The 24,766-nt window shown below is 36.4% G+C and overlaps 2 protein-coding genes across 8 annotated transcripts in view; one reads left to right on the plus strand and one right to left on the minus strand.

Moving 5' to 3' along the window:
• The window catches only part of LOC117240136, a 35,834-nt gene extending 22,058 nt beyond the window's left edge, over positions 1 to 13,776 (minus strand). Inside the window, exons 1-4 of one of the 3 annotated variants that reach the window (XM_033506016.1) lie at positions 13,571 to 13,776; positions 12,849 to 12,950; positions 11,457 to 11,519; positions 10,990 to 11,087 (exon numbers count right to left, since the gene is read on the minus strand). In XM_033506016.1, coding sequence (XP_033361907.1) covers positions 10,990 to 11,087; positions 11,457 to 11,519; positions 12,849 to 12,900 — 213 coding nt within the window. In that variant the 5' untranslated portion in view covers positions 12,901 to 12,950; positions 13,571 to 13,776. Of the gene's footprint in view, positions 1 to 10,989; positions 11,088 to 11,456; positions 11,520 to 12,848; positions 12,951 to 13,244; positions 13,351 to 13,570 lie in introns of those variants that run through there. The other 2 variants (XM_033506014.1, XM_033506015.1) reach the window with 2 other exon arrangements.
• LOC117240133 (angiotensin-converting enzyme) overlaps positions 13,368 to 24,766 on the plus strand; it is a 55,549-nt gene continuing 44,150 nt past the window's right edge. Inside the window, exons 1-2 of one of the 5 annotated variants that reach the window (XM_033506011.1) lie at positions 13,368 to 13,386; positions 22,552 to 22,788. In XM_033506011.1, the coding sequence (XP_033361902.1) occupies positions 22,555 to 22,788 (234 nt within the window). In that variant the 5' untranslated portion in view covers positions 13,368 to 13,386; positions 22,552 to 22,554. Of the gene's footprint in view, positions 13,387 to 14,034; positions 14,107 to 20,798; positions 21,036 to 21,685; positions 21,713 to 22,551; positions 22,789 to 24,766 lie in introns of those variants that run through there. The other 4 variants (XM_033506010.1, XM_033506007.1, XM_033506009.1 and 1 more) reach the window with 4 other exon arrangements.

Here is a 24,766-nt window from a genome sequence, read left to right on the forward strand (position 1 = left end):
AGCGTCGTGATCGGAATCCGGATCCGTGCACCCGCTTAATGACGTCACGCGTCGTTGCAAGAGCCGCATGGTCTTGTCTGCAACGAGATTTTAATCGCAATCGACGTTGTTCCAGCCGAAAGTAGCATGGAATCGCGGCAAAAATTATGCTTGCATTCACGATGGCGTTTTCTCGGTCTAGACGGACCGATTTATCACGATGTCGCTCTTCTTCAATGTGGTTCGTCACAGCCGTTGAAAAAAAACCTCCGAGATTCGTGCTGACGCGACAATCCGCGTGATAAAAGTGAAGAATAGAGGCCTCTTCAATGGGGAACGTGTCCTTTTTTTTCTTCCCCCGATCGCGTCTGGGATCTGGCAGAGTATTCTAAGAGAAATCTTTTTTCGACTCATTTCGAAAAATCGTCCCATTATATTATACAGAACGTTTCAGACGATCTTTTGTTAAATAAGTGATTAAAAAATGAATAACGCGTGTACCCGAATTATACATATATATGATTTTAATACAAGAATGTTTCATCAGCAAGGAGGTTAAAAAATGGCCATTTTTTAACACCTTCCTTTGCAAATTAATAATAAATTAACAATTACTTATTATTATCGATATAAAGTTACATTTAAATTGTTTATTAAAAAACTTATGTTTCTTTTTTCGTGTCACTTTAGAAGAATCTTCTTTATCTAACTCACAGTTAAAAAATTCAATAATCTGAAACAAATATGTTTTTAACCCTTATGTCTTGACATTCTGTAGTTCCACTTATGATAATATACTTAGAACCCGACCAAGACATATAATTATTAGTTTTTTTCTAATTCTTTGAAGTACTATAAAATGGTGTCAGCAGTCAAAGACATCATATTTAATTACGTAAAGAGGAAGTTTCCTCGTATGCATGCGTTTGCCGTTTCTTTTTCTTAGCAATTGTTTTATACATTCTATACGAGTGAGGTAAACGATAGAAACAAAAACTATATGGATTATTTGAATTTCATGTTTCTTGGAAGTATCGTTATTTGCCGATACCACTTTGTATATTTACATCCTACTGCTCGTTAAAACACATTGTTTATTCTCACAGTAGATTGATTTGATAGATTTATAAAACAAATATTACTTAAAATGTTTCAGGATATCCAATATAATGATTAGAATAAAATAATAAATTGAAACGAAACTAAAGAATAAGCCCATTGTAGATCTTTTGTCCCTCATTTTGTGATTTAATTTCATTCTGCCAAAATTAAGCAAATCTCCGATTATTCATGACCGAAAATGTATTTAGATAAATCGTCTGTCATTTTCTTATACAAGATCATTCCCCAACATCCTCGATGACCTCAGTTTTTATCAAACAAACGAATAACGCAAAGAAGATAATTAGCCTCGACAATCTGGTCGAAAGGAGTCCGCAAAGTTCCCAGAAGTTCGCATAATTTCCGGCGATGAATCTCGGGCGGGGAATAAATCGGTGTCATCCGCGGGCGATTATCAAAGATGCTCGAGGATTCCGCAAGAAGCTATTTCGCTTCTTTCCCGCGCGTAACAACGCGCTTCGAAGCAAGGCCGAGCATCTGCGTGCGTGTCTCTATGTGAAAATTCAATCGTCGCGTCGATTCAAGGGAATCATTTCCCTTTTGGTACGATGAGGTTACTTTTGAAAGTATTCGAGTTTTACCACGAGAAGAAATGTTTCTTCGTAAAATAAGGAACATATGTAAAGTGGGGCAAGGTTTTTCAACTGTACTGATTTACTAAGGAACATGTCGAAGAAAGATAGTGGACCGTAATCATGTGATCAAGGTAGGGTTGTATCATTATCCTGGCAACTGCTGGGTATTAACTATAATTATCCTTGACAGCGCAGGATTATCTCGGACTTGGTATCTCAAAATAACGCTTGAATTTGTATCGATATTTTTCTATTAGATATTATCCAACAGAGGAGTTATGTCTTTTCTATTTTACCTCGAAATTACTAACTTGATCTTGCAGAAACCATATAACAGTAATTTCTTGGTTTATCAAGACTTAACACAATTTTGACTAAAGTTTCACCAGGAAGGGTTAATAATCGTGCTACGTGCAACTGGTCGCGTGGATGGTTTCTTAACCTTCGTCAAAAATGGAACCGTTAACCTTAACCCGATAATTAGTGGGCTTTGAGCCGAGACACAAAGCAAGGAAACGGTCAGTGCTTTCCAATACCATGGGCACTGGAGGAAGGTTAGTCCTTGAGATTAACCAGCCAGAATCTCCTAAAATTGGTTCACCTCTCGAGGTCAAAAAATACCACACCATGAAACGTGTCGTTCAGTGTATTTTCTCACGTTTGTTCCAACGTTTTTCACGGTCATTGATCTTCAAAAATTCTCGATCGAGGTAGACATTTTTTGTTCTACAGCAGAGCAGTTTTGCAACAAAACGTATTGGGGGAAAGTTTGCCATTCAAGGCGATTAATCTTCCAGAAAACGATAAAAAGGGTAAAGATTCTCTTTTTTGTGTGATTTATTTTGCAGCGCGAATACGACGTGTATTTCTACGAGGCTACGATGGAATCTTGTAACATCGAAGGAAACGGTTTGTTATTACATTCAACAGGAATTTAGATCAACCGAGGGATCAGTAGGATCACGTGAGTAATTTAGTCTCTCGAACCTGTTTCCCGGTAATTGCACGCATACCGTTCACTCTTTTCACCACGCACACTCCCCATTACCTGTACCATTTCAGCTCGCAAACTTGTTTTCACTTACAACAGTTAAGTAGCCAAACTTTTCCGTTATTATCAAATTCGATTACTCTCAAAATCTCAATAAATTGCACAACGTACTTCAACGACCATAAAACGAGAATTTATGAGCAATTGATAATAATCCAAAATAAATAGCCTACCGAACCTTTTCATTATATTTAATCAATCTTATCTCTATCTTTTTGCCAATGTTGAAACTACTGCACCGAAAGAGTATGCCTTCTTGAGTGCAATTACCGGCTACACGACCCAAATTGATCGAGTTATATCGATTACGTGTTACACCATGTAATATCAAGCCAGAATTGAAAGTCGATTGTGGGAGAAATTGCACGCGAGCGCTTCAAGTTCCCGACTTTTTCTATGAAACACGTGCCACATATTGGTAAAGGTATAATCAAAAGTATATTACACGAGTCATTGAATAGTATAGCGTGTAATCAGCATGATTGTGTTATTTTCGATGGTCAATATCGTTAACGAAGCGTTGTAAGCGCTCGATTCAGAGGCAGCGGACCTTGATGGACCCTAAATAGCCCGCTGTCCTTCGTTGCATTTCGATATTCGATCTCGTTTCGTTTCCCAGTTATTAAACTGGCTTATTTAATCGAGCGGAAGAGACAGAAATAGAAGGAGAGAGAAATCGAGCAAGGAGGAAGGAAAAAAGGAGGAAAAAATAAAAGAACAAAGGCCGGCGATGGACTGTGCAATTAATGTGAAACGTATCGTCGTAAAATTGGAAAACTAATTGTATAGACTGTCGCTAAGGATCCTTATGAAAGTCTAACGAACGTTTAGTCATTGGACGAACGAGGAAAACCAACCGCCGACAGCGCGATGTTACGACAATGATCCCGTGGCCTTAATTAATGCCCTGCTGATGCTCAATCTAATCGACTCGTCAGCGCCACGCGACATCATTTACATTGTACTTAATTATGCTGATGGATACGCAGTTGAATATTTTTAATGTTTCGAGAAACCACGTTTCCTTTCTCTTTTCTGATTTTGTTGTCGCAAGTCTTTAATTTACCAGATTTCACGATTAGTGTGAGGAAAGGAAACTTCTCTTTTATTTTATTAACTTATGCCACTGCTTATCTGCAGTCCTTGAATTTTTATTTCTTAATCTCGCTGTTGTTTTAGCATAGAAAGAAACATTAATTAATAAAAAAAAACAGCAACGAAAGATTAATTAGCTCGGCTAACTCAAGTAATTTAGCCGATCTCGTGTATCTAACCTTTCTATTTACGTACAGCCTTAAGTTGTCGTGTCAAATTGAAGCAATTATCCACAGTACAGAATAATATTCATAGCAGTGGAGTTTTAACCGTGCAGTCGTCCTCGCGGTGACATCGTCGATAGACTGATTCACTTAAAACACGCTATCATTGACCAAATGTTTTTTCCACGGCATTAAATCATCATCGATCGAAGGTACAGAAACGAGGATCGATTAATCGTGTAATTACAATTAATTGGATCAAGACCTCCACGAAGCAAACATCATTTGCGTCTGATAGTCACGCGGAAGAGTGACTTGAAATTTCCAGGCCATGCAGAAGGCGAGCAGGGACACCTTGTACTCTAATTTCATACGACAGCAAGGTACTCTATATGTCTCGACTTTAAATGCAAACTTCGGATTTCAAACGATCTAATTAGTCGAGAATTGGAGATCGCTCGGAATAATATTCTCGTAGGTTCTCCTTAAACACTCGTTCGTCTTTCACCGATGCAAAAATCGAATCAAATTTTCAACTTTGATTTCGAATTAAACCAACTTGCGGAGGTCCATTCACTGTACGAATGTTCGAATCGAAAGAAAGTGATGTGGAATGGATTTAAGATCGAAAATACAACTGAACCTCTACCGGCCATGAACTGTACTGGCTCTGCTGGTCCTTGATCCGTCAAATTCGTCTCGTTGTAATTTATAGAAACGTTCGCTCGTGTTCCGGAACCGTGACGCGTCACGTCCAGTACTTGTACATGAATAAACCTTCTGTACCAGTTACGAATAGTACGATGAATCAGAAACGGCAACACCTTCGTATTTGCGTCAGGAAATGCAGAAAAAATAAAGTATTTCGTAGAATTTCGAATGTACGATCAGGTTATACTTACTTTCATAACTAGTTCAAAAAATTGGATGACTATTATTACCCTCTTGAAGTGCCTGTCAATAAAGATTAATTACAAGACACATTACGCTTCACCGAATTATCGAATTTAGCTTGAAACGTCCTTCTTTCCATAATGTACCATAGTGTACGTAGACGTACTATAATGTTCTTGTTAATCAGCAGATAAATTACATAAAGGAACATATTTACAGAGATAATATCCATTTACATCTATAACCATAACCAAATTATGAACAAATTTCCAATTTTACCTACTGAATGTAATAAAATGCTGAAGCGTATAGTGCTCGGACCATAAAAAAATAATCTTAGCGTCGTCTTTGAACTGTTGCATTCTATTTTCGTTAGTTTACGTTGGTTACGCAATTTATTGCAGAAACTAAATTGTTATAGATCCTTGGAATCTTAAGTATGTAGGTGTACAGACAGTTTCGCACAGATCTCTCTTATCTTAACGGATCAAGACGCGACATTAAGTTCGCGAAATTCACCGACTTCTCGTATAGTAACCGGAAGTGACCGTTTCGTGGGCATCCGTTGCAGACGAATTCAGCTCATGGACATTCGATGCGCGTGACGCAGCGAATAAATTACCGGTCTGTTACTCGGAAGGCGGTGCAACCCACCGAAGACGCAATTAGCAATACGAATGCACCTTTTATGAGGTCGCCGCGTTGCCTTCGCGCGACGGGCTCGTTAGTCCATTTTTCCTTTTCCTTCGTGCCTCTTCCAGGGAAGCTTTCGGTCTCCTTAACCTTCAACGCTGACTTTTTTCATCTACTATAATGATTTTACTGCGACAACAGATCTCATTGGAATATTCATTGCTTCCTCCTTTCAAGACTAGCAGACTTCGTGCAGGAAAGATTAACAGAAAATAACATACATTTGAAGAAGAATGGAAGATGGAAAAGTGAGAGATCGAGAAAATTGGATATTAGATTTAGTATACCTATAGTTATATTTAGATTATCCTGGACTGAAGCTCGACTTTTCGTTCGCTACAATAATTTTATTGCAATAAGAAGCCTTGTAGGAATACCGACTGCTGCCTTCTTTCGAAAAGAAAAAGCCTTACATGAAATTATCAAAAAAATAATAATTCACCAAAGGTGAAAAAACGAAGGATCAATACAATTCGATACTGGATTTACCGGTTATATTTAAATTATTCTGCAAGCTTAGATATTATACATGATGGAATTTTATTACTCGGAGAGTTGGAACACGAGGGAGCTGGTCCTGGCGCAAGGACGTCGTTCCAGTGTAACAAACTAATTTCCTACTCGTTAGTCGCTCGGAACGACATCGAGAAAAAACTACTTCGTATCCAGGAGCAACGATACTAGATATTGAATAGAAAATAGAAATTTTTAGGCACCTAAGATAAACAGAATGTAAATGGCACATATTCAGATCTTCCGAATACAACTAAAGGAACAAAAACTAAAGTAAAGTAAAAAAATAAAGTAAAGTAAAGTAAAAAAATAAAGTAAAGTAAAAAAATAAAGATCTGTTCCACCCTCTGAAAGACTCTGAATATTATAACTACGTAAATACTTTACTTTAAATATTTTGTACATTGCTACACATTAAACGCATTTCTTAGATTTCTTTAAATACATTAACACTCACAGTTTACTACTGAAGAATATTACTTTTAAATAATAACATCGACTATGAGCCCACGGGTAGGTCGAGTTAGCTACAATCTAAATTGAGTTAACCTGATTCTCAGCTGTTATACGACCGTGTTTTCATACCGTACGAAACACGTGCATCCACAGTAACCCATTGACTTTCTAAGCAACCAGATCCTCGATCTTTATCCGTAAATCAAACGAAGAATCCATGGGTGTTCTGTTGAACAAACATGATCTTCCCGAGGTCTATAGAACATATCAATGAAAAATAGTTCGCAAATTTTCATCAGACGAGGAAGGTTTATGGCATACAAATTGCGGAACAAGCCGTAAAGGACGGTGAAAAATGACGCGGCTTAATTTACTATAAGCATTAAATCAAAGTCCACTTTGGAAAGGGAGCTATCTCGTTGAGTTTATTTGATTTATCGTACGAGCCTTTTAATTCCCACATATAATATATTACAAACTTGCATGCATAGTGTAGGAAATTTTCATCAATTACGAATATGTTGCCTTTATATTATTTCGTTTTCTTTGATTACAATATTTTACGATTTACTGTATTTTGACATTTTTTAATTGTTTTCGTAATAAATATGAAATAAAACTTTCGCCAGAACGTTATTAAAGAACTAGTAATAGCCCACAACTGAAAACGAAAATAGAATATTGCAATAACAAAAACGGCCAAAGCGTTACACGCTGACGCTTCGTATTGCAGAAACTTTTACACGTCGAGTCGTTCCGGTCGATGAAATAATCTGCTCGAGAAAATTGAGAGACTAACGCAGTCGTCAAAAATTTGCGTAACCGCAAATTCCATTAGGTATGTGTTCTAACTTTGATTGAACCATTGCGAAATGCACACGCAGATCGTTGCAATAAAAGCCTACGAGCGATTATCTGCAATTTCGCCTTCGTCTAATGAATACCCTGTCAGAACCAACGACTTCACGGCTTCGTTTAATCGATTTGCGGTATGGATGCAATTGTAATAGAAATTTACATAAACGGCGCGAAGTTGAATTCCGAGTACTTTCAAAATGGCAATGTAGATGCTTTGAAAGTAGCAACACGAATGCTGGTATTTAGTTAGTAAGCGCTGGTAAAGCAGATGCCTCTCTTAACTTGAATATTTCTTTATGTTTTGAAGGTAAAGAAGAACTATAATTCATTTCCAACGTTACTGATTCGGCAGAGAATAAGATTTCAACGCTAACAAAGGTTAGGACTAATCGTAAACTTAGGCTACAGACTTAGGCCATCGATTAACTACAGGCATTGACTAAATATGTAGATATATACAGAAATTCTGTATCTCATCGATCCTTCGCTTGATTTGTGACACAGATTCTGGAGTACCGACATGGAAAAAATCAGTGTTTCTTACGCCCTCTGTCATTTTCTACGGCAAGCGACCTAATAAATTAACACTAACTAATCAACAAAACTATAATCGCGATTGCAATCAATCAGCTCTTATTATTTCTTACCCGATTCATAATTGTATCATATACAGGGTGGTTGGTAACTGGTGGTACAAGCGGAAAGGATGTGATTCTACGCGAAAAAAGAAGTCGAAAATATAGAAGTTTGGATGAAGTTATTTAGTTCTAGAATAGTCCATTCTTATTCATACTTTACTAAGTACCAAAAGTACTTACTGTTAATTAATTAATTAATTTGAAGTGCACATGGACAGTCAGTCCATTCGTTACTCAAACAGCAGTGACCGTTGCCCATTCGCACGTGCGTGCTCGAGTAATAAACGTTCGTTCCGAGCCCATTCGCGACCGCGACCACGACCGCGAAATTCAAAAAATCGTTAAGTAAAACCAGAAGGATTTTGGGCATTTTGCAAGCGCAACTCTATTACTTAATAAAACGCGATCATTCATTGTCGCAACGCTAATTCTTAAACTGAATTCTATGGAAATTACCATTTATTATATAAAAAAACTACTTCAAATATTATGATATTCCAACTTATAATACTATATAATTAATTAAGAACTAACATTTTTATAATCTAATTTTAAACAATATAAAGCTGGATAAATTCTTATACGTATAATTCTCAAAGAAGATCTAAGAATTCATAATAAAAATTGCAAAAGACAATCGCGATATCATAATTCGCAACTCTAAAGCAAGCACGATTATCATTTTATCGCAACTCTAATTCAAACCGTAATCATTCTCTCGCGACACTAATAAAAAATATCGCGATTTGTCCAATGGGATGATGAGACGGTATATACATCGGCCAAAGAAAAAAAATACTACTACTACTACTACAAATACTAAAAGCGAGCATAGTGACAAAGTAGTAACAAGAATGACTTCCATGCTGTGGATGATCCAGAGGATGGGGAGTCATTGGTAGTTGCCCTCTTCTATGGCAGTTTGCCGGGCCTCTTCGGCTTATAGCCTCTTCATTCTTTGGGTGCAATGCCCGCTGAAACTTAAATCTAAGCTCGTCTTTATAATCGCAAACAAAAATAAGACTTATAATGGTAAACTAAAAATATAAACCGAGGAAGCTGATTTAAGTGCACATGGACTGACCAACGATCACTTGTTGTTGTTGAGCATGTGCGTGCTCGAGCAATATAAACGTCCGCTTCGAGCTTACTCGCGTCCGTGTCCGCGAAAAATCAATAGACAAAATCAGAGACGAGAGCATGCTCTATTCGTACCAGTTTCATCGTCGAATTTTCAAATTAGGTCTCCAAAAACAGGTTGGTCACACGAAAACGCGCCTACCCGACCAGAGACTGTGCCAACCCGTCCGGCCCTACCTACTTATAATTAGCGGACACACCAGACAGTATACTACCTATCCCACCCAGCCCTATATTTAAAAAATGGTAAAACAAGCACATCAACACACTCGCTCCACGCTTCTCACACATAACATCCAGGCGCAAGAGCCTACACTAGAGAGAACGTCCCAGAACGCCTCCGACACCAGAGCTTGACATACAACATGCACACTCTAATTTACGTACCATTTGCCTGAAATCGACTGACGAAGGCTAGTGACCATTGCGCAAAACGTGATAAGATACGTCTAAAGAAATTATATCGTTAAAATAAATGTAAGTAGACTTGGAATTATGATTGTAATTGACAGAAATATTAACACAGTGATTATACTTAGTCGTGTACGTGATATTATCACAAATTGTGATTTTATTGATTGTTGTAGCGAATGAAAAAAACGACGCAATTCCACAGCCTAATCACGCACACGTACACACACAATGTGGAATATACGTCGTGCTCGATACAGTAACATATCGTCAGTCGCTGAGAAATTTTTACATTAATTATGGTCATCGTGCCCAATGTCTTTCTCCCATTCAAGTAGCACCTGGGCACGTGAATAAGATCCTGACAATGGGCACAAAAAGAGTTAAATCTGAAAATCCTGATCTAAAAATATGATTAGTTTGTCTAATTTATATTTAACGGACTAATACTCTCTGCTTTTATATTTTATTACTTTGTTTCAGATTATAATAATCCTACTTTGTTAATTTAATAAATCACTGAAATTTTAATATTACAAAAAAAGTAGCATTAATTGAAAAAAGACCAAGACTCGATAAAATGGAATAATTGTTAAAATGGTTAAATCTAAATGTATTACTAAGATAGAAATAATCTCAGGCGATCTCTTCCTCAAAGCACTTTTTCAAAAATACAGAAGTAGCGTTCAAAATTATTGCTTCGAGTCAAAAATCTGCCTAACGTGAAGTTTCTTCTTGCACATAAAACTTTACACATTCTTGCACGAAAAAAATGAATTTTAACTCATATTTTAAACTCTATCTGAAGTCAAATAAACGAATGTGACTTAATATTGTCACGAAAGAGAAAATTAAATTCAACATTATTTATTGTATCGTGTATTGCCTGTATCGTCATTATCCTTGAGTGACAATTGCAGCTTTCATAGCAACGAAATCGGAGGGTAACCGATTTCTCCACTACAAAATGCTCAAACGAGATCACTTCGATATCTCTTGTTTATACTAAAATTCACTGCTTAAGATCGACTATACTTGTGTCATACAGACATATTCGTGTAGATATTTGCCTTTTCAAATATTCTCACTCAATACTAATATACATATTTATAAGTACCATGAATTTATTTTCAAATGTGTATGCTTAAATCAACTATTAAAAAACTAATTATTATAATCGCGATGTGCAAGAAGACCTATCCTAATAAATTTAAAAAAAGAATGTTACTACTCACGGGTATAAAAAATACCCGCGATCACTATGCTCGCAAAAAATTCTACGTAATACAACCAGTCATGTGTGCCGATTCGGACCTTTCATCCTACGACATGATTGAGTGACCGGAGGAACAGAAATGCATGCGACTCGCCGTTCGAAGCGAAGAACCAGAGGACGTTACCATGGATGCTCCGCTATCCCAGCGGATATTATCAGGGAAACTAATATCATGCAGGAACCGTTGAAAATCCAACGGTGGAAATAGAGGTTCTGAAAAGCCTGTTACAAAACAAAACACGATGAGTGATTGCTGATTATTTGAAAAGTTGAAGATAAAGAAAAATGGAAGTTTATTAAATTCGTAACTTTAGTAATAATAAAGATTGAAATTCTAATAAAATTCGATAAATATATAAACTAAAACTCTAATACAAAATTTTCAAATCTACACATTAAGAATTTAATGATTTCTAAAATATGTTAGACGTTTGTTTTATAATGCCATGCTGAAACATTAACAATCTTTTAATCTTAATGAAAGAACAACCTGAGAAGACCCTAACCTTCCAAATTTTCTTCTTAATCGATAGTATTCAAAGCAAAATATACAGAATAGACAATCGAAATACGATATGTGAAGATACTTACATTCTTGGCTTTTGAGCCACCGTTCAATCGGTCCCAAAGAAGATGAACAAGTTGAAGGTGTATCTGTAACAAAACATAAAATACAGTTAACATCGTTAATGAGTAATAACAAACTTGGAACTTTTGGAGCATTTATAGCTTTTTAAATTACCAATCGTTTTTATTTTCTAATTAGCAATAATTCAAACAAAATATAGAAAATTGAACAAATTGAAATACAATGCGTAAAAGTATTTACGTTTTTGAGCTCCCGGGGAGGCTTTATCCTCTTGAGACTCTAATATCGAAACGAATGTTCAAAAAAATATATATATATAAAAAGAAAAATAAAAGACTACATTACCGCGACCGCTTAAATTACAACCGGCGAACAAAAACTTTATTACTTTCGCGTATGATTATGCGATTGAATTTAATAAAAACTATCGTTTGAAAATATTGAAAAATACTTTTGCGTAGCAAACACTGACTATACAAACCCCATTGCGCGCAGTCCCAAATATTCTCTGAAAATAGAGTTGTGTAATGGCGGACTGGTGTAAAAGAATCGAAATATCGTTTCGATATTTTTCTTCTTTTCTCTATCGAACGTTTATTTAGAAAATACTGCTATCTTCTTTACATTAAAAAAATTATTATTAAAAGATTGGAACAAGTATGAAAAATAGTTAAAAATTATGAGATATTTCTCGATATCGAACAAATGTTTACGAATACCGTGAATGCAGTGCAATCGTTTGCAAGAATTATACTGTGAATGTTCGTTACTAGAATATGAAATATACACTCCACTAATACACTATAATCGCGTGTTATAAATATTTCAAAATATTTGCAAGAATCCAAAAAAAGAATACTACAGAAACGCGCGCGAAACCTTGCTGTGAAGCATTTGAGCCTACTAGCGCGCCACCTCTATTAAAAAGATATAAGCTACGAATTTGCAAGTATATGACGTTAACTGTAAGCAAATTCACATAATATAGCAAAATAATTTGAATTCGATATGTGAATATAACCATGCCTATCGAAATAAGTTAAAACTATTTTTATTAAGATTTCTATGTTTCAAAAGCGTCTATACGAAGCTATCGTTAAATTATCAAGAATTCTATATCTCAAATCACATTGAAAAAGTAAAATAATTTGTTAGAAATTCGTTTGAAACGAGAATGATTTGGTATATTCGATCAAGAACAATGATTTATTTAATCTTATTTACTTTCGTCTTAGTATTCCAAATAATTACGAAATTATCTATTATGAAATATGTATCAAATATATTTTAAAGTAAATATAAATTGTATATCAAACGTTACCTATGCTCGAATAACAAGAATAGAATTGTTCATACACAACTATCTTATGTAGTCAAAATAAATTAAACATTACCAAATTTCCATGAAAATTCATCGGATTGATCATTAATCGTCGTTGCGTCCATATATCAATATTCCAGTTACTTCTATATTATCCCTGCCATCGATCAGTAACCTGCACAAAAAATAACTACAAGTTAAAACAAATGTATAAAATAATTAAATGAAAACAATCAAACTCAATTTTATAACGAAAGCTTACGATAAAAGCTACCGATAACAGTAACATTTAATAAATAGACGACCGAAGAAAAATTAAAACAAAAGATTTCAGAAAATCACTTAATTTCATTATCTTAATGTTCAATGAATTGTTAAATAAATGTGTATTAATTAAACGATAATAATAACGATATGTATACGATAATAAAAGGTATAATAATGAATAGTAATGAGGAAGCGACCCCACCAATAGGTTAAAATGCGTTGCAAACCTGACGCAATACGATCCACGTTATCGATACGAGAAGAGACGTCTAAATGACGCCTTAGTTTCGCAGAGCAACTACCAAAGTGGTGGGGGCAGGGGGGGACCCACGAACCGGTGGCAGGTACGCAGTTGAACGATTGTAAACAAAATAAATGTATACATCTACAAAAACATTCATCTTCTACGTAGCGCTACACAAACCTTTCCAAATTTCAAACGAAGCACACATTACGCTATATTTACATATATCTACACAATGATTACATCGATCTTTACAAACATCGTACAATAATTCGTATACTTACTGGCAGCGTTCAGTATCAAAGACACGTCTGTCTAACTCGGACCGCGAGAAAGAAAATGAAGCTGCTGACGCTGTATATACAATTTCATGTCTTGCAAAAGGGACATATGAGTGGCTGTACTAAACTGTTTAGCATTCTATTTTCGCGACACTAAACTTTTGAAGATATCGAAAAGTTATAAACTCTAACGTGACCGCAAGAAGCTTCACGAGCAAGCTTAATGGGAAAGCAAGAAGCCTGAAAAATCGCCGTGCACGAAATAACCGTAAGGTTCAGTGGAAAGCCCAAGAATTGACCGTCACTCGATTCCTGTTTCGCCATTCGAAATTTACACAAATCACGGTCGATGGCACCACCGATGATGCATCTCAGTGATCCACTGGTAATCCAGCCGTGAATCTAGCACATAGGCCTATAACGACACAGGCTGTCTTTACAAGAAAACCGATTTTTGTGGACATTCGCGGCAGGGACAATCGCAGTGCGTGTGTGATTTTGTTGTGGACACCTACGATCGGGACAATCACGATGCCTATGTAAGTCTTTTATGAATATTAACAACACGCTTTTTTATTTATGAATTATAAAGGTAAAGGTTAGAGGAAACATTAATCCTCCCTACTCGGAAATTTCATAAGGTGGTTTTCGATATACTCTTATGGATTTCCATGAGTAAACAGGTTTAATGTTCAATCTACCATTTCTTTTGCAAAACATAAAGCGGGGTGGTTTACGTCTCCGAATATCATCTTCTTCTTTACGAAGTAAGCTGCCACCTATGTGTCGTTCGATTTGAGGATTACTGTGTGCTCCACTAATTAGGCTGACTTCTTTTCGTTCATGTAAAGAGATTTACTCGCATGCAGGAATATTGTGGCCGATTTTTAATTGCCAATATCTAAAAAACAAAGCCGCAAATGCAATTTTTTTATTTTTGATTCTCGTCTTATTTTGGCTTCAAGAATCACTCCTTAAATTTTCTGACATCTGTAGCCGAACACTCTCTATAATATTCGTTACATTAATAATAGAAACTTGTTATATTTTTCATTATTTTAATTGTAAGAATACTAAATTTAATAATTTACCTCTTTTAAGTTTCTTTTAATTTAATTTAATTTTTTAATAATCTTTAATTCAATAATTTTCCTTCTCCGGTGTCACGTGCAGCTCCAAATCAAACTTCTTTGTGCAACAGCATGATCTCATGTAACGAATAATACCCAAACTGTGATCGATAAACGAAGGAACACATATTTTACAGTTTCTCCAAATTTGACAAAGTTATTTTCTGATGGTAGCCGGTGATTTTTCGTGGAATATTAGAGAACTGTCATGGCTCTAAATTCTAGGGATTTTCAAAAGTACAAGCGTACAAACAATAACGTAAAACCACTAGATTCAAGATTCTGCGAGGCGTACTTTCGTTTCCTGTTGCAATACCAAGCTTACGAGTTATGGCCTCGTTAATTCTGGAACGATCACAGGACGAAAATTATTCCACCAGCGTCCTTCACGCTCACAATGGCGCTATAGTTACGCATTTAGTTCCATGCGCGGGAAAAAGTGACGACACCAATTGTCGTACGATTATTTCATAGTGAATCAAATTAATGGATATCGTAATGCAAATAAATTGATTATAAGCGTATAATTATAATAATTTGATCATTCTTATATTTTTAGTATTATGTTCGTGTTCTTGGTAGCGATTCATTTGTTATGCATACGGTAATGAAATAATTGCACACACGCACGTTTGCTCCGGGAAAACTGTTTCCATATCATCAACGGAAGAATTTCTAATTACCGCGTAATCAAAAGTCAAGGAATCGGTATCCTTGTAGCAGATGGCTTGAATAATCCACATTCAGAAACACGCTATTCTATTGTGATTTGTACGTCAGAAGTTGTACAACCTACATCGAAAACAATCTCGAATGAAGAAAGAAAGATATATGGACAGGAAGAAGTTCTATAGAATGTATTATAAATAGATTGCCTGATGTAAACCTACATTGAATTGAATTGAAAAAACACAGCTGTTTCAGTCTTCGGCGACAATGATTTTTTTAAGCAACGTGCAAACAATGACACGATAAGAAAAGGGGGCAGTAGTTGATTCAAGAGTTTTCAATGAAATTTCAGCGACTTCTTGCGTCTTCCGCTTTTTTATTTTTTATTAAAATCGCTTTGTGAGTCAGTTTCTTATGCAATGTTTCACATTCACGATTTCGCACAGAAATCGTAAATGACGCTGCTTCCTCTCTTGTCGATTCTATCGACGATAAATAATTACTCTAATTGCATGTACTATCTTCGTATCATCGGCCTTAGATCAACGATAACAATAATTATGGTGCTATTCATGACTTACATTGTAATTTCATTTTTCTAAATGTGTGTTAAAATTCATTGAAACCTGTTAATGTGATTGAAAAATTTGTTCAGGGAAGAGGATGCATAAAACAAAATGGTGAATTGAGTAAATTGCGCCGAAAGATTCAGTTTTAATTTTTTGATACTAGTTAAATTTGAACTGGTAATTGTAATAGCTCTTAATGAACATTATATCTTTTATATTTACACAAGAAATAAAAATTTCTATTATTTGGGTCATTTAGGCTTTTTCAATCGTATATTTATAACATTTGACGTTGCCTAATCGTCATAGGTCGGGCGGGAATTTCCAGTACATGTCTATGTGTGAACGACAATACGCAATCACGTTAATGACTGCGTAATAGAATTGCGAAGATGTGTCGCGTGTCCTCCATTTCCGGTTCACGCTGTTAATGCTCTTCGTAACGAAGTTGACACAAAAAAAGTCGACGTCGTGTAACGATCTTCTTTATTTATAAAATTCACTCTACGATTCCAAAGGTGGAATAAGGTAAAATAAAAGAACAGAGATATCTTTCGATATTTTTCATTAACGAGACATCAACGAGAATTGAGTCGTTAAATTTTACGTCAACCTCGTATTACGATTCAATGAATTTTTATACATACACTTTCTTTTATAGGATACTTATAAAAAGCGAGACTAACTTCATAAATTATTATTTATCGTTTGAAAATATATCTTAATAATATATTCACTTACTATAATATATAGATCTCAATCGTCTTGTTTGAAACCAGGACATATTCTAATACCTATGAACGGGACTTTATGTAACAAGATTGATGAATCGATGAAATAACTTCTTTTTTAGGATTAGCTTCTCACCTATGAAAATAGTCCAATTTGTCTCCAATGCAACAAGCGTATCGATGTCACGTTTTAGATTCTTTGCGACGATTTTTACACCTGATTTGCTATTTTTCGCTTGTCTTTTCTCGCGAAACGCGTCGTTAACCTTCACCCAGGAGTCTGACGGACCGATCGATGAAAAGAATTCAATCATTTAGCCGATCGACCTTGCCATCGTCGTAGCGTTGCATTTTGAATAATTCTTGAGCGTGCTCGCGTAATACCGGTAACACGTATCACTGTTTTCCCACGTTTCATCGGTTACCTTGTAATAACGCTGACAATTGCCGTTTTGTGTTATATAGCTACAATGGAATTGTCAGTTTGCGCGGAAGATGGACAAAGTTTTGCATCCCTGCGTATGTTAGAAAATGTGAACATGATGAATTAAGTTTAGATATAGATTTAGTGAAAGTGTACCGAAACGTAACGTGGATGTGAGGAAATATCTTACAGATTTACTTTCTTCGCCAAATTGCTTATGCAATTCCACTCTAAAGGAGTTTCTCTTACTTAATCGCTCGTATGTTTCCTTGACGTATCAAATCACACTTATTGCATTAGTCGAGAAGCGTAGATAGCATTATATATTATTCAATTCGACAATTATTTCAATCTTTCTTCTCGGCGTCAAATCACATGTTTACTTTGTTATTGTATTTAAATTAGGAACCTTAAGATGTCAATTAATCTCGGGATCTCCTCTTGTTGCATTAAATTACCCTCCATTTGCTTTGCAAATAAACGTGTTTTATCATCTTATGTCATACAACTTCCACGATTAACAAATGAAGAAGTAAACATGCAGTAGTAAAAAAGTGATTGTGAAAAAAAGTGATAAAAGAAGTTTCATTACATCAGAAATAATTGAAGATCTTTTTCTATATCACGCATAATATACAAGATCCGGCTGAATAACATGTAAAAGCGATCATTTAGACGTACCAGTCCGGAATTAGCCATGTTCAAGTATACTCGATACATTTCCAAACTCGATTTTCTCGAAGACTAAGCCGAAAATGAAAAAATGTTATTCCGCTTTTACATATTACCTGGCCTGACCCTGCATATTATATTTATAAAAGGTTCTTACGAGCATTCGAATATTTTCGTGTGTCACTGTAAGCATTCGTAAAACATACAGTATCTTCTTTGACTTGGGAGAGAGATAATGAGCGTAAAGACCTATCAGCTACCAACAAAAAGGCTGAAGAAACGCACGGCTGCGCTTTGCGTACTTGAACCTAGAATTGCGGTCAGTACGTGGGATTGGTGCACCCATTATCTCTCGACAGGATTAGCATTGTCAAAGTTGCTCGCTGGAAGAACACGAGGCGCGCTTTTAAAGTAAAAACCACCTGCGCGCTATGCTACACGTTATTGCCTGTGACGTGAGCTAGCTCATGGCATTGAAACCTGAATTCGCGTTCCGTGCGTGCCCTTCTGCGCGTTAATTCAATTTCGACCGTGAAGACCCCGGTAATTAACTACGTGCGCGTAATACGTAATCTTGAATTCTAAGAGAGGTAATAGCAGTTTTCGAAGTATAGTCTTTCCCCTAAAACAAAGGATTAATGTACTCATTTAGAGTCATAGAATCTATTTCTAAAAATTTTTTTTAAATATTACGTGTCATGATATCTATATAAAATGATCCAGCAGTGCATTTACACACGACTTCAATTTATTTCAATTTATTTTTCCATTTAATATTACATCCTTGTTGATTGTAACACGATGACTGAAATACCGTATATACAGTTCCACCATCATCGTGAGACTATCCTCGTGATCCGCGGCAGGGTGCGGCTGTTCGACGTTTTCTTGTCGATCGATGAGTTTAGTCGCCGTCAGGTCGATGCGTCACGCAGGTGGACGCTTTTTCCTTGATCAATGAAAACAAATGCATAACGATCGCCTTGAACAGCGTACGTAATGAATACTAATCACCCATTTTCTCCTCATTCTTTCCCACGGTTCGCAATCTTATCACTCTGCTTGCAAAATTGCAAATCGCAATTGGAATTGGAAGACAGTTAACTGGAGTGAGATAGAGAGTGGTTGTTAGTTACTAGACTGTGGATCTTTATCCATTCTTACGCAAATAAAAATATCGATTAAAACGAAATTGAGTTATCATATTTTGCTCATGTGTTTCATTGGTTTGTCCATATACATGTATAGCGTATCCAGGAAAGAACTCTTCTTATGATATATAGCAAATTTGGATAAATCTTCGCAAGTTACTAATGTATAATGCTAACTCAATTCTTAATGATGTCTGTTATAAGACTGAGGTAGCAATTATACAATTGTGTACTGGATTATTGTTAAACATATAAGGAACTACAATCTTTAGTGTTAATTTTAATTCATAGCTGCGTTTCGACGCTTCGATGAAAAGGCAGAAATGATGGAAAATCGCGATTAGTCGCGAGTCGAAAACCGACTGTCGAACAATGCGTATTAAACGTGCAATTTAAACCCCACTGTCTTCCCACGGCCGCATAGTGTTATTAAAACTTGCAAAATTATGAATCACAGTTTCAATTAAAGGTTGATGCAGTGGTGACACAATGACGCTTAAGAATTCTCAGGAGGAAGCACAGGTAGTCGAAGCAGGAAACGGCATCGATGAGATTCAGAGATAATTACATAATTAGACACATTAACTGCGATGAATCATCTTGTCCGATCGAGTCATTTTTTATATTTTCGAGGAATTCGTCGATGTTTCATATGTAAATCGTATTATTCTTTCGAACGTCGTAAAACATTCGTTTAATACTCAGTTTCGAATATTCTTTAATGTAGGTTCAGACGATGAACCGTATTAGGCTAAAGAAGGACTTTTGAGAATTCTATGTTGAATGGTTCTTGAAAGGGCCACATAATACATAATTCTTCTCGCTCTGCTAAATGTCGTCTGATATCCTACCGTAATCAATCCTCCACAAAGTCTCCATCTGTCTTCCATCCATCTCAATTTTGATCGATTACCGCTGAACCACGTAGTTGAGCCCTTTCGTCACAAATGGATCATCTACAAACATTAGCAGATTTCCAGAAACTTTGGAGGACCTTCATTCTTTGGAGAAATCGACAAATTGGTGAAGTTTCTTGAATTCAAAATTGTCCTTTGAAACTAACATAAGTAGGTAATTGAAATATTGGTTTGATAGAATTGAAGAATAAATGGAAAACAGTTGCGAGATGCAAAAGAGACGCGTACTCAATTCGAAGACAATGAGGCTCATTGAAAGAGGTCGACGAGTGTCAACGTGAGAGCTTCGAACTTTCGTAATCGACCAGCACAGGTTGGCCCTCGATTCTATAACCTTCTCTCTGACCTGTTTTCGTCCGCGAACATACCTTTATCTCCTTCGAATGTCCTCATTTAATTACGATTAATGTGATTCTTACCTATTTCAATAGAAACAATAACTTTTTCTCATGATATCGCGATTACTTGAAAAACATGATACCATAAATGGATGTTGATATGAATTGAAAGTAATAGTAATTTTGTGGATGAGGTAAAAATGTTTTCACAGAACCGCCGTATCATATAGAGCAAAAAACACAGTAAAAACTGGATTGTTTGACGTTGAGATTACAGTGATCAATAATCTAGTACCACAAAAAGTCACTTAGTCGTTTCAAGTAGAAATAGGATTTACCATAAACACAAAGTTACATAAAATATCCAGCCATATTTATATAGTACCTTGAATACTCATATAGCGTTAAAGCCAGATTATAGCAAAGACTATACAGACAGTCTTTTTTATTTTTTAATAAAAACGACATCACACATCATCAATTTCTCAGAGGTAAGTCTTTAAGTCTTTTTCTTTCATCTTCTTAGCATGTCCCTTCCTCCCTCGGATCCTCCCACGCTTATTCACGATTCGAGACGTTGTCGATGCGACGACGACACCATGGTGTACATGCGGATCCCCACTTCTCGCTACGGATGACCTCCCTATGGTCGCGTTCGAACTGCTTCGCAGGGATAAATGTACACTTGGCGTCGGCTACGAAGCTTTTAGCGACGCCAGAACGAAACGGCCGCTCGTCAACAATCGTCGTCGCGTCTCATCGTGCATCTTCCAAGACCGCGAGATTCATATGCCTGCTGCTCGATCAAAGATCGAACAGCGTCTCAACGGAGGAGCGACGCTCCATCATCGGGGGATGAAAGGACTCGTAAGTCTCTCCCTCTTTGAGGTGCGCTACGACTTCGCTTGGCGATTCACTCGCAAGAGAAGGGACTGCAGAATGTTCAGACGATGAAGAAGGAAAAAGGGTGAAAGTGTACAACGTGAATGGGATAAAAATTTAGAAGGATCAATGTATAAATCGGCGAATCTGTTAATTAGAGAGTTTCACGAGTTCATTGTTGTCGAAAAAGTGCGCGGAATTAAAAATAATGGTTCGAAAGTTTGATCGATCGGATCGCAAGAATTGCTAAATTGAAGTTCCTTTAATTTAGATCGATAAAGCCCTCGAGCTTTTTTTTAATTTGGTGATAGAAGTGTGTGAATCTTGGAATGCGCAGGTACATATTTAAAAGGTTTGATCCAAGAATACTTCTTATGCAAGATATTGGAAGAATATTTCTCGTTTCAAGAGGATAATGGAAATTTCCAAGAGCTTCTATTTTTACAGTAACAGTAGTGCATAAATATTAGGTACTAAATGAATGAGATGGAGGATGCTGTATAAAAAATCCAATCCGTGACTTAGATATAGCAAGTATCTCACGTGTCGGTTAATAGCGCCGCGTGATCGTGCTCGAATATCGAACGTCCAAGGTGGCAGGATCGGCATGCGATCGTAGATGACCCACTACTCTGCATGAATACCCTTTCATGCTAAAGGAAGTAGGTAACGCGAAGACATAACACGTGACCGTGAAGTCAAGAAATGAATTACACGTAAACGTCCTAGTTGTAATACAGCTCGCGGTATGATTTACGAAAACAATGTACTATCTACCACGAGTCAATGGCTCTCATTAAATTAATCAACGTAGTCGTTATCTCAAATCATGCTAACAATAGGTTTCATTTACATTCTCTGTCGTCATTCGTGTAATTTGAAACAATTTTCCAGAAGAAGATAAAGAAATTTTTCCAACATTAATTATTCGAATTTAGCATAGAACTAGGTAGCAATTGAATTTCACGAAATTTCACGGAATTTCTCCAAAATTCACCAAGGTTCCTCTAAAGTTCGCTATTCTCAATATTTGACCCAAAAGAGAACGAACAGATGTACGACATAGAAAGGAATTCTTCATCTCTTTTATCGATTCTATTTATTAATAGCAATATAGTTTCAGTCGATGCCATAAGTATCTACTATCGGCGCAATAGTGATTGATAGCAGTACATTATAAGCAGTTTCTTATTAACTATCATATTATAATGTTTTTAGTTGTATCTTATTAATCAAATGGAAACCTCGAACAAGGATCTATAGCACATTGTGGTAACAGTTAAATTAACCGCGAAGTATGGTTCTACAGTTCTCATCGGTCGTTTTAGTACACACAGATTGAAGATATTTCGTCGTTTATTATTAGATATTTAACACGTTAGGTGTTTGTAACTTATGAGACAGTATAAACCGCTTAAAAACCGCTTTTTCCCCAAAATGTGCTAAATGCACTTTAAACCCTTCTTGTCATTTTCATTCAATTATTACAATTTTCTTCCAGATAATGTGCGCTTGGATTCTTTTTGGTTTACTCTCCCTGGTCTCTGGCCAGCTAGATCTACCCTCTCTGAACGACGACTCTCGAAACAATCTCGGGAGAGGTATTCCACCTACCGAAGCACAGCTACAAGATATTTTAGCCAGATTAGATTTCCTTGGTACCGAAAGATGTAACGCCAATGTGGCGGCGCAGTGGGCCTACGAAACCGACGTGAGCGAGTACACGCAGCTGCAGGCGGTAAATACAAATTATCCACCAGCATGTATAATTTAAATAACAATTTCTATGAATTCGTGGTCAAAATACCCGCATACGATAAAAACTTTTGGACCTCGTGAAAGTATCGTTCAAAAGAGTTAGTTTCACCTTATTGTTCAACCTTTTCATTCTTCGTTAATGTCACCAACCTACGGCCATGAATTCTGTTCGAGTTAATGCAACCGACCTTGATTAATTTCAACCGGACTAATGACCAGTCTCCCCACGAGCCTGCGGCTTAATTAAAGTAACGTTCAAATCAAACAAGCCAACTAACTTTAGGACTTCAAGTTTACACGTTCCATGACTAATATGCTACTCCGAGATTAATCCAAGCCTAATAGTGTATAGATGAACAAAATGTCCTAGGAGAAAACCGAGTTTCTTTATTTTTATCTTCCATAAGACATTTAGAGTAAAAAAGAAATAAGCGAGGTACACTATAGCTCTCGGTCCACTCATTTTCTATTTACTTCAAGAAATAGATTCTACAGAATATCTATTTGGAATAGTGCAATAATTTTTCTATTTTTTATGCAATACTTGTCCTTTACTTAAGATAAAAAGACGCTAAAACAGATGCTTTCATAATCCTGGTTATGTGATATTCTACACTAGACAACCGTTCGACGTTACTCGATGGCACTGAGACCTCGACCTGCTCTATGATTTGGCTCGTGAGACCGTGGAACGTCATCGTGGCTGTCAGGACGCGGAGAATCGCGATTTCGCGTGTACGCGGGGATTTCCTCGACGGTAGCCGGCCTTTATTGTCCGCTGAGGGGCCGAACACCTCCGCGGGAAACGTTCCCAGTCGTTGCCATTGTGCGATCGGTGTGTCCTGAATGATTTCGCAACGGAACATCAGTCCAAACGAACTTAGAACGGAAATCTTCAGCCTTCAACGCGAAATCCGCTAGACATTCGCGTGATGCTAATGATAATCGTCGGCTATCCTTGCCTCGTTTCTTCATATTATTTTTTGTTATTCTTGGAAGCTTAGGGAAACCCGTGTATCGTCAGTATGCGACCTACTGTGAAACACGTGCATGGGATTCTTCGACGTTGCTTAATACTGATATGCCTCTCATGAGACTGGGAATTTTAATGTATTTGTATGAAATTTAAGCGTTCAAAGATGCACAGAGCGCGTATAATGTGAATGAATTTACAAAATATCCGAAGTGACGCTTCCGTTATAATTAGGCCGTATATCGTATAATAAATATATGCAAATTAAATTCTTACGAACATAACTAAAAAACTGCAACTATAGCAGTGATTTGTTTCATCTATCAAGCATTACAATGTGCATTGTCCTTTGGATATTTATATATTCTAAAACTAGCATAATTTTGTCACACCATAATTTTATATTACGTAATTAATTTTCGAAATAGAATTATCCTATGTTCGGTGAGAACAGGTGACTGTTACCAACGCGGTAAAAAATATTTAGTTCAAAAATAAGTATCAATTTTATTTGGCATAAAGCATAAATGTTAATTGAACATTCTAGAAAAACTCGTTTAAGAATTTTCTTCGTTTCTGCCGTTCGTTATCGATACATCTAAAGTGAAAAGGAAACGTAGCACTCTTCTACTTTTACTTTTATTTAGAGTTCCTCTACGCTTTACACTATCTGAACGACTCCCAGTGACCCATAAAGAAACTCGTATACACTTTCTCGAGCATTTTCCTTTCCTCCAGCGCCTTCGTCTATCTCTGATCCCAGGAAGAGTAAAGATAGCAACGTTTATCTCTAACGGTAAACCTGGCGTTGGTTGATTTGCACATCGAACCAGTTTCGCTCGGACGATCACCTTCGTACCGATTACTACCTTGTTCTTCGACACAAGACTTGGATATTCTAACACAAATTACGCCTGTGATCGAATGAATAAATACATTAAAAGATTAATGATATTAAGATATTTATTTTAACAATGTTTATTAA

The sequence above is a fragment of the Bombus vosnesenskii genome, unplaced genomic scaffold (assembly GCF_011952255.1).
Source record: "Bombus vosnesenskii isolate JDL3184/JDL3185 unplaced genomic scaffold, Bvos_JDL3184-5_v1.1 scf7180000014579, whole genome shotgun sequence".
In the NCBI taxonomy this organism is placed as follows: Eukaryota; Metazoa; Arthropoda; class Insecta; order Hymenoptera; family Apidae; genus Bombus; species Bombus vosnesenskii.